The 11,343-nt window shown below is 40.3% G+C and overlaps 1 protein-coding gene across 1 annotated transcript in view; it reads right to left on the bottom strand.

Annotated features, from left to right (window-relative positions):
* Positions 1-5,109: 5,109 nt before the first annotated feature.
* Positions 5,110-11,343, bottom strand: part of LOC103822214 (synaptotagmin-9) — a 66,999-nt gene continuing 60,765 nt past the window's right edge. The window contains exons 4-7 of the mRNA XM_030240698.2: positions 7,706-7,826; positions 6,506-6,677; positions 5,794-5,923; positions 5,110-5,217 (exon numbers count right to left, since the gene is read on the bottom strand). Coding sequence (XP_030096558.1) covers positions 5,110-5,217; positions 5,794-5,923; positions 6,506-6,677; positions 7,706-7,826 — 531 coding nt within the window. The remainder of the gene's footprint in view (positions 5,218-5,793; positions 5,924-6,505; positions 6,678-7,705; positions 7,827-11,343) is intronic.

Below are 11,343 nucleotides of genomic sequence, written 5' to 3'. Positions count from 1 at the left end.
AGCCTTGGGCACCGCTGGAATACCCCTGGCACCTGGCATAGCTCGGCTATGTGCTGCCAGGCTGTAACTTCAGGCTGTCACCTTCAATCATGGTGCTAATAATTGGAGCAAGATTCAAGGTGGTGCTGTCACCAAGTCTGTCCCGCTGCCCTTTTCTGCAGCACAGGGGGCTTCTATTAAATTCTACAGTATTGTGGATTACTTTCACTGTATGAGGTTTTTTTCCTACTAGATAAGAGATCCATTGTTTTCTCTCTTGATACTGAGATGCAATTGTTTGGCAATGCACTGTTCTAAGGGGAAAAAAGCATTTCATCAATGACACTTCTGATGGAGTCACCTGATTGATTTTTTTCACTTCCTTCTGTTCAAACAAAATGTATTTTTATATATAATATAAAAAAAGTCATTTCAGATGGATTTCTAGCTGGGTCAAACAAAATTTTCAGCTGAATTTCCTGGTCCCCGTTTATTTTTTTCATTACTTTTAAACCAAAAGAGTTTTCAGCTATTTTTTATTTCAGTTGCAGACACGTTCCCTCAGTGCTGGAATGTTGCTAGGTTATAAGCATGTAAATCAATATGTTTCTTGTGTCTCTGGCTTTGGGTGCTCATGTTAATATAGCTCCATACCATGCTTAGTGTTTAAAACACATGAATGAAACCAAACTAAACCAAATCAAACCAAATCAAACCAAAGAATAAAAACAACCCCAAAGCCCCCTCAGCAACCATCCCCTCAAGCCAAGAAGGGTGGACTAAAATAACCTCTTTTTTTCATTCTTTTGCATTGTCCTTTGCTGTTGTTTCATTTTGTATTGATCTAAGAGTTCCCCTATGAGCAGTTAAATTGTACCTCTATGTAACAAGTGTCTCACACATGCTGCTTTTGTGTTTTATGGCTCTGCTGGCATGGAAAACTGAGCCATGCAATGGCTGGCAAGAACAGTTTTAACACTGGGTCTTTTATGCTACATATTGGTTTTCTGTTCTGGTAGTCCCTCCTTCCCCAGATTGAGATGAATGTTTGCTTATCCACTGAAAGGGCTATTTTGCAGGGAGAAGCGAAACAAAAGAAAACAGCAGTGCTTTTAATGTCTTGTGATTTCAGTGGAAGCAGATAAAGAGATGTCTGAGCACTCAGCTGCAGAGGAGTTGTGCTGTGAGTCTTTTGTCACAGGACTATCAGGCCACTGTCCATGGTACTCGGACTCACAGTCAGTAACTCTGAAGGTTTTCCCATTGCCACTCACTGCTTTTTCACAGAACAGCACCTGACACGGAGGCTTGTAGAAAACTAGAGGTAACAATTTAATAGCATGTTGTTAAAGAGCAAAGTGGGATTAAAATCTTGCTGAGATGCATTTCTAAGCGATTTTCTTTTCTATTTTAGAGTTATGATACTTGTCACACAGTGTAATAATGCATTCACAGCAAATAAGAAAATAAATGAGGGTTTCGGCTTTGAAATCATTCTTGTGAGTCTACTGGTAATTACCACTGAGAATCATAGCTCAGAGAAGAAAGACTGAGCAGCATTGGGACCCTAGCTTTCCCTGGGTTTCCAGTTGAGTTTGTAGCAGAATTATCTATCCTCTGGTCCTTCCAGCAGGCTGTGGTATTATTGTAATACAGTCCAAAGACAGCAGCAGTCTACTGGCCAACCAGAACCAGAACAGAAAAATATTTAGGGTCTAGGGAATACCACTGGTTAAGTGGATTATAAAGGTCAAGAGTGAAGTATCCAAATATGGAAAATATTCATCACTCCATATATGCACTACTATGATAAGGCAGATATTTGTAAAAAGCACATAGTAATGCCACAGCCTGAGTAACAGTTTGCAAGTCATGAGCAAAAATTAGGAGAATTCAATAAATTTAGGGAGTTTTCCTCATCTCTAAGCTTTTGAAGTCTGCTGGATTCCACTTTAAATGCGCACTGTCATTGAGATTTCTTTCCCTGTTTTAGTAGAATTCTGTTCAAAGTAATTCTTTTGATGCATTAAATAAACAGCATCATAATAAAATAGAAGAACGACAACCCACTGGCAATTATAATAATACCATTTCTCAGCTGATGTCCCTTTGAGCTGCTGGGGACAAATCCTAGAAAGGGTCCTGCACTTTTCCATGAACACAAATTGAGCCTGCTGTGTAGGTGTTTTCTTGTTCCCAGCAGTTTCTGCTGCTAATATAGCAGTGGGAAGCATGCCCGCTCTGCATTCCAGGCAGAGATGCAATATAGAGTGATTTGTCCAGGAAATCAGAGAACTTCACTCCAAAGAAGAGCACCTCCTACTTTGCTCAGGCCTATCTCCCCTCAGTGACTCCTGGGCAAAAAGCACAGGATTCTGCCCAAGGGGAGGCTGATGCATGGACAGATATGCATGTTGTCATGTACCATTGGCCTCCTGATAGAAAGCTGAAGGTGCAATGAAACAGTTTTGCCATGGCAAAATAATTTTCATTCTTTTGGAAATGCTCAGTGGTTGCCCTCCTGAAATTGTGCTTGGGCAGGTTTGGAAGTGCTGTTTAGTTTGCCAGGTATACCCTTGCCTGTGGTAGCTGTATTCTCCATGGAATGGCAAGAGATTTTTGAAAACCACTGTGCTTACTCTGATTTATGCCTGCAGCATACATTTACAGCAGATCCAAGATCTCCTGTGAGTTCCAAGATATTCTTTACCCACAAGTAATTCTGATTTTGTGGAAGATCCTTAATGATTGGTTATAAAACTAATTTTTTAGACTTGAGGCCAAAATGTTAGATATTTCTTCAAATCTGTGCATGCATACTTGTGTCAGCAGAGTTGCAGGTCCAAAATGCTTGGTGAACACTCATCACATACTAGATGTGAAGCAATGTGTGTGCACATAAACTTATCTGAACTCTATCTAATGACCAGAGCTCCCTCTCTGTAAGTACACAGCAGACAGCTGTATTGTATAAAACATCCATGCTTTGCATTTGCATTTTTTAAACAAAAAAATTCCCATGTAAAGATGTGAGTTGAGTTCTCTGTAGAAGACACTGGAGGATGAGAGAACTCCATGCATGGCTAAATGAGTGGTGAAAAATTTATTCCAGGGTCTCCTGCTTTGGGGTACAAATTTCATTACGTGACAAAATGCAGTGCTTTGATTCTGTTCTTTTAATGGTCAGAATTTGTCAGAATTTACAATATACTATCATGTAAAACAGCCCTGCTAACTCTACCACAAATAATAAAGGAAGTCTTCACAGGCACTATATATTTGGAACAGCATTTTCAGACAACATAGGGTGTGTGTGTGCTTGTATGATCCAGCATTGCCACCTGGGACACGCTTCCAACAGTTTGCAGTGTCGTGGACATGACTCAGAAACATTGACTGGAAAATCATCCACAAAGGTTAAGAACTAACAACCTCCATGTTATACAGATGGTTATCTCCTTTCTCAAAGAACATGCTGTCATTACAAATACCATATGCATCTTGTTCTCACCCAGCAGAACTTTTTTTACAGTTTTTCAGATTTGAAGGATTTCTACAAGGAACCATGTTAATTTGTTTTCCCGTCAGGTGAAAGGAGGCACCAGCTGAGACTGAGGATGCAACTTGTCATCAAAAAATAAGTATCTGATGGCAATCATTCTTGAAAAAAAAACAACTTAGCTAATCATTCACAATGCTGCACCTTTTTTGCAAATACAAGGACAATATTTGCTGCTGCTTCCCATATTTGTTGGTTTACATTGCTATCATTTTGCTTGTAAACCTGGGTTATTCTACTGAAAAGAAATGATGACTCCAATTTGGGTAATGCTTACAACCATACAAATAATCTATCAGTAGCAGTAGTGTCAGCTGGAGAATTAATGCTACAAGTGGATAACATCACGCTATTTGAAACCAATAGCTCTTCACACAGTAGAAGACTGAGGGTCCTATTCAGCAAATATTCAGGGTCCTATGGCTGTGGCCACAGAGGTTCCAGAAGCTCTCGCTGAGTCTAATCCTGATTCAGGAACCAAAATGATATGCTGTGTATATATTTCTCTGCACAGCCTGGATGCGCTGGACACCCTCCCCCACTTGATTCCTGGGAAGGAAAAAAAATATGTCTCTGTTTAGCTTTCAGTGACATGAAAAGCAATCCACAATAATGAAATCTAAAGAAGTTAGCCAGGCATGTATGAAAAGAACAGGATGCCTGTGAAAAGGGAAGAGCTGTCAAAACCTAATTGTGGGCTCTGCCTGCAATGAAATTTATCAGAGGGAAAACAGGTTGGATATAGACAACTTCTGCTAAGAGACACTTGTTGTGCTCTGGGCAATAGTAACCCTTACACCACACCTTGTGTGCTGTGTCAGGATGTTCCTGTCAACACTTGGCTGCAGCAGAGAGCTCCCAAATGCCCAGGTCAGCATTTCAAGCGTGGCACTTCAGCCAGCATCTACTCAAGCACCTGGGCAGAGCTGCCCCACTGCTGGCAGAAGCTGTGTTGAGAAGGCATGGAGCCTTCCTCCTGCCACACAGCCCATGGGCACTTCCCGCTCAGACTGTCCTGCTGTGGCACCAGGAAACACAATTCCTTATGGACACAGGACAAGACTGTGGGATTCTTCCTAGCTTGCAGCATCTTCATAATGCCTGACAATCTTTTCTGGAACTGCCTATGGCCAGTGCTCAGAACCAAGCAGGGAAATCTTCAGAGGCACTCTGGTAACACAGCTGCACTCTGGTGCAGGAAGTAAGCTCAGAGGGGCTGTGAACTGCCTGCCTCCAAGTATTAGTGCCCACAGCATCATTCCTGGCTTCATATGGGTACTGTGCTCTTTCCTGTCTTTCAACATTGAGAATAACTCTGGGGCTGTTCATAAATAAGATATTTCCCTTTGTCTGGGAGCACTGCCTGACTCAGCCAGTGAGAGCAACAATGTGAGCAAGTAATGATAACTTTAGGAAGCAATTTAATTCGATCGTTGATGAATTTCTGTGTCTCATGAATCAGGATTAGTGTTCCCTGTATTGGGGAGAGGATTAGACAGAGGGATTAAAAGGACATCTTTACCCCACTGGACTCTGTGGAATAGCCCCTGAGGATATGGCTAAGAAAGAGTTCAACAGGAATGCCAAATTTCTGCTGAATAGGTTAAAAGGGTGAGGAAGCCTCTTCGGCAGCCATCCAACCGCAGAAGACCTGCATAACATTCCTGCTGAATAGGGCCCTAAAGACAAAAAACAAAACAAAACAAAACAAAAAAAAAAGCCATAGGAACCTTGAAAAGCTTTTCTGATAGTGTCGCTTCTTATGAGCGCCTCAGATCTCCAAAGACACTTAAACATATTTTTGTCACTGCAGTTAGGCATCCTTTGAGATGTGCTAGTGCCACTGATGTATATATTGTTATAAGAAAAGAAGTCAAATTAGGTTGTTGTATATAAAAAAATAACTCTTGATTGTTCTGTAAACAAAGTCCATTTCTTTATATCAATTACGGTGAAAGTTACCCAAGATCTTATTTCAAAAGCAAAACCAAACCCTCAATCGAGTGTACAATGTTTGGTGTTTTCATGTCTGTATATTACAGACAACAATTACCTTCTGTCTCCCTAAAACTGAAAGGAGCAGACTTAACTTATGTGTCACGTTTCAACTTTAAAGCATTTCCAAACCCTTTTCTAGGATTTACCTCATGCACGCGGATCTTGGGTTTGCTCATAAAATTTTATCCAACTTCTAAAGCCGTGTGGGAGAACATTTATGATTACTGCAAGGGGGAAGCAATAAATCAGAGCCTTACCTCCACAAGAGGATGCCAGTGAGCGATGGGCTTCCGAGGGTACGAGAGCATTTCGTTCCAGTGGTCGCGACCTAGACTCTCTGCATCGTTGCCTACTTGACAAACTCCAATGACCTCATTGTGACCTACACTGTGAAAATGGTCCATAATATTTTTTTCTTAAAATTTTACCTTTGAAACCACACCAGTTGCATATTTCATCAGAAACGTTAACCGTGTGTTTTTAGGATTAATTCTTGCCTGGAGAACACAAAGCACTAGGAAATACATAGGTTTGCTCTTTGCACTTCCCACTGCTCAGAACAATTTGATATTACCCCCTTTGTATCACACAAAAGGTTCTTTGCCTGTGTTCTGTAAATAGCTGCAAAGGCAAACAGGCTCTAAGACACAACTTTATAAACTGAGCATGTGTATGTAAAGGGTTAGCATAAATGTATAAACTGAACATCAGTGCTTAAATGCCCAGTTACCTCAGTTCTGCTAAACACATCTGCAGCTCACTGATGTCAGTTATGGATGAAAATCTATATTTTAAAATTCAGTAAGGAAGTTCTGCCTGGCAAAACAAAAAATTTGGAGACTTCTACCAAGCTCAACCTGACATTAATTCCCCGCTTATAGGGAAAAAAACCCCAAAACTATCTTTCTGGGTGCAAATCCAGCGTGCAAGACTCTATCAGCCAATATTTGACAGCTACAGGCATCTCACCGGTCATAATCCATAACAGCTATCGACAAGTTAATTTGGTCAATGTTTTCTGGAGGGACATCAAAGACTATGGCTTCATTGTAAACGGGGTTTAGGGTGTTCCTCTTGGTGGAAGTTTTCCTTTTCTTTAGCCGCCTTCCTTCACACATTAAAGAAACCTTCACGTAGGGATCTGTGTGGGTCATAAGAACAATTTTGATTTTTGACAAATGCAAATGGAAAGTGAATTGGAGACTTCTTGTGTGCCCATACCTGCTTGCAGGATTAATCTCCTGGACCTGACTGGAATTTGAGCTTCTCTGTCACCATGGAATGTACGGGAGGCAGTGCAGCTTTGAAAGCTTTACCTGGTTGACTGCTCATGAACTTTTTAGGTTCAAGAAGTTCCTTGCTGTGTACCAGCTTCTCAAAGGGTATTAAAATATCCACTGAAGCATGTTATACATAACTATTTTATACAACAGCCTGTGTATCAGCCTATTTATAGCAGCCTAATTACTTGTTAGATTTGTAGGACAGACAGAAGATGACAATGTTTTTCACAACAGGATTTAGTGATGTATGGTTAAATACAATTCAAAGTGCAACAATTAGTGGCTTTTATTTCTCAAGAGAATTATAATTATTTTTAAACTCCTGAATGTAGCAAAAAGAAAGCTATTTCTTTGTAGCACCTTTTTGAGCTCTTCAACTCCCTGCTAGTATTTAAATATAATCTATGAAATCTTATTTATGTTTATACTTTTTATTGTGGGCTTTTGAAAGGGTTGCTGAAAGGATTCTGGGATGATTGCCACTTTCTCCGTATGTCAGCAACAGCAGAACTGGCTCAGTGGCTCTTGGGGACTGTCAGAGAGGGCCAGTCTGCCTCTGTGTCATAGCTGTAACAGTCTGCTGCACAAACAAATTCCCAGTGCTGGGAATGCGTTTTGGCCAGCTTGTTTTACTCTAAATTACAGTGCCATTGGAAATAATAATCTTGCACTCTTTCTGAGAGAGCAACTTATTTTAAACTGTTGCTTGGATCTAAGCAAACTAAAATATGTTATTTATTTCTCATCAACTCCTGTATGCAAGTAGAGCTCACAGTATAACCACCCCCCCTCTCAAAAATCATTCTGGGATCTGACAGTGTTGAATTCTGTGTCTTGGGAGGGAAATGGGAAAGAAATCCACACTGAGCATTAAATTCATTCCTACCTGATGCTCCCGTGATATCCATTGCCTTTAGATTTCTTGCCTTTATTATTGTAATAGTTAGTCTACCAGCTGTTGGAAGGTAGCAGAGCGAAAACATAAGGTCACCAAGATCCACGTTATCCTGTTCCAAGAAAAGAAAGATAATGTGAAGCAATAATAACAATTTTTCTACTCCTAGCAGGATTTAAAGATAAAATTATACATTGGGGGATCCGCAGTTATACAGTAAAAGCTGAATTTTAATTCTGAAACATATCTGTAAAAACCAGCCATCCATGTGCATACAAAATTCAAGTCACTCTGTTGCTAGACCACCAAAGTTCTCCAGGGCAAATGAGGTTATAGTTTCTAGCACTCAGTCCTTGGAGATGGCCCACATTGAAATGATGAGGTACCCTGTGAGGGGCTGGAAAACCTATGTTCTATTTTATGTATTTTAGTGATTTGCCTCTTTCACTGACAAGCAGCCACAAGTGTCTGTGCCTTTCTCTTTAGTCTGCAGGAGGAAACCCACAGAGACAGTCACAGTAAAAACCCCCATGGTTTGGGCAGGACAAAGCTTTTTCCAGCTCTTAAGTTTGCATTGAAGCTGGTGTGACAGGTCTGAAGTATCTATGGCAGTGGGACAGTCTCCACCAGAAGAAGAATAAGGGTTATTATTAATTGTTGATCATAATGATTACAATAATAACAACAGCAATGTCCTCTGCCTCACACAGACAAGCTCCCTTAAGTAGATTTATCCATCTGTTTCATTGATAGAGTAATTTGCAACCCTTTCTTGTGTTGATGGCATCAGGGTTCCAGAAAAATACTAGAAAATTTACAAATCCTGTTTGCAGTTTCAAAGCATCACTATTTTTTTAGAGAGAAATCCAGCTCTTTCATTAAAAAAATAGCAAAGGAAGGATTGCATTAAATGATTTCTTTTATTTGATTTTTTGACTGAGCATGAATTCACACTTTCACAGACCTGCTTCCTGTAACTTAACTGAGGAAAAAAAAATTAAAAATTTACCTGATCCTTTCAAGGCCACATTCCAGGTTTTATAGGGAAGGGAAATGCAGCTGGAGTATGTGCTTGCTTAGCTTTGTGCAATAGCTTCTCATCTTTCCCAAGCTGGTTCCTTCTCTGTCAGTCACCAAAAGCTGAAGGGTGGTGGATGACACAGAAGGAGAGGGAAAATACCTGGAAGGAGCCCCTGGCACAGGTTTGTGTCTGAGGCAGCTGCTGCCCAGAGCCTGTGCCATTACTTTGTGTCACTCCAGGAGTTAGCAGGGGACATAAGCAGGACAGAAAGCGTTGCTGGCACACAGCTGTAGAAAAACATTGTGTCAGAAGGAAATTCTGCTCAGTCCAACCGCCTTGCTCAAGAAAGGCACCTTTGCTTTAACTCAGAGCTCATTCAAAGAAAAAACCCAACAGGTACAGTCATTCAAAAGAGAGTCCTTTCCTTGTGCTGTTATTTAAGAGATGCAGGCAAAGAAGGAAGAGGCTGATATTATGGGCCATTTGTCAGGAATAACCAGCTTTTAACCCTATCACTTTTTCCAGTCTGAAGATCTGTGTTTTAACCCTATCACCTTTCCCCTTCTGAAGATCAGTGTTTCAGGGTGCCTGAGAAGCTAATAAAGGCTGGTACAATATCGAGGTGGCTGCTATGACTCAGGCTGTTTAGTGCCTCTTGATAGCTCCCACTTGGAAGCAAACCTGCTGCAACAAATTGTGCCACAGACTCACTTGGTGGGAGGATCAAAGCTGCTTGGGATGCTGTGAGAAGTCCTACAAGTTAAAGAGGTGTCAGCACATCCAGGAGAAATTTCTCTTGTCTAATACCTGCCCTTATCATTACAGGAAAATAACTGACCTCAGAGATCAGCTGGAGCTTGATACCTATAACCAGGAAAACAGGAGGCAAAGTTTTCACCTGTCCTTCCCAGTGTGAGAGCAACTTCCAAGATGGAAATGTAATTCCCCAGATCTGAGGGGCTGAGACTTGTAACTGTGAAATTCTCTCTTGTGCTGCAACTCTGAGGGGACCAGAATTTCGTAAGCCATTTAAAGATATTATTGACTGAACCCATCTTTTGGGAATTTGTCACTCTTGCAAATATTGATAGGTTGTTTTTCTTGAATTGGTTACTACCCTTTAGAAGATAGTGTGGTTGAATCAGTCAGGTTTTCCCTGACCACAAAGAAGCCTATCAGGCATCTGTTGTTTTAACTGAGTATTTTGGCATACTTCTATATTTTCAGCTGTGGCATATTTATATAAATAAATATGGACAGTTATTGATTGGGGATTTTACATAACATTTTTGCAATTTATTTTGTAGCACTTTGCAGTTCATCTTTATCAGATAGGGGTATGTTTGACTTCAAATGGTTCAGAATGTACTGACACAGTATTTTGGATTTTATGTAATCATGGAGGTACTTCAATAAACAACAACTGACCTATGCACCACTGAAATATATATCTGTGTTGCAGAATATCCTTCTTACATGTTTTGTACTCCATTATGTTAGACACTCAGTACATTACTACTTGATGCAGATATGTTTTTTGTGTCTGAATGCAAAATTCAGAGCCTTACTCCATATTGAATACTCCATATTCAGCTCCAGTGCTCCACGTGGTGTCTAGGAATTAAATCTGTGAATACTGTAAATTTACTGCCACTATCAAATACAGAAGTTTCCACTCCAGACTTGATCATCCTGAATGAACACTTAAAACATTTTTATCCAATTTTTATCAAGAAGTTTCTAGGTAAATGAATTAATATACAATTGTTTTAGGAATTGAATTCAGATGCCAAGAAAAATCAGAGAATCATAGGATGTCCTGATTTGGAAGGGACCCACAAGGATCACAGAGTCCCACTCCCATTCTTGCACAGAGCAATCTGAAGAATCACATCCTGCATGTATAACTGCTTAAATGAACTGCACAAATGAACTGCCTAGGAAAAGAATGGATCACATGTGTTGAATGCAGTATTAGGAATTAGGCCATAATATACTTACCCACAAGTTTGCCTTACAACTGAAAAACAATTGTCACCAGCACGGTGATGGGGTTTTTAGCAAATGCTGTGATATATATAATATATATATATGTGTGTGTGTGATATATATATATATATCATATATAATAATGCTTTATTAATGCTTCTTGAAAAACTGCACTGGACATGGGAAAAAAACAGAGTTATACTGGACACAGAGCCTGTGATTTCTTTAGTCTTTTCCAGTTGTAGAAGTTGTAGGTGTTGCAGCAATAGGTCACAGATGATTGTGAGATTGTCTGCTCATAAGCCAATGCCCCAGAATGTGACTGAAGGGCAGCTTGCAGGCAGCAGCAGGGAATAGACACCTTTTCTCATGTAAATCCTTCTCTCAGTCTGAAAAAGAGGCCCTATCTTCTCATACTTTCATTTTAAATTGTAGAGAATTAATGACTACTCCATCATACTGGCTACTTGTGAAGGTTTTCTAAAGTTTGGAAAGGATTTTTATAACAGAGAGAGCCTTGCCCCTTACCCCTGCTATTCCTCCCTGTCTTACCCCTATTTTGTCTAATCAGAGGGCGACACTGAAAATTGTTACAAACAAGGGGTCCTCAAGGTTCAGC

Source organism: Serinus canaria, chromosome 5 (genome assembly GCF_022539315.1).
Source record: "Serinus canaria isolate serCan28SL12 chromosome 5, serCan2020, whole genome shotgun sequence".
Taxonomy (NCBI): Eukaryota; Metazoa; Chordata; class Aves; order Passeriformes; family Fringillidae; genus Serinus; species Serinus canaria.
This window is presented reverse-complemented; position numbering and strand designations above follow the sequence as displayed.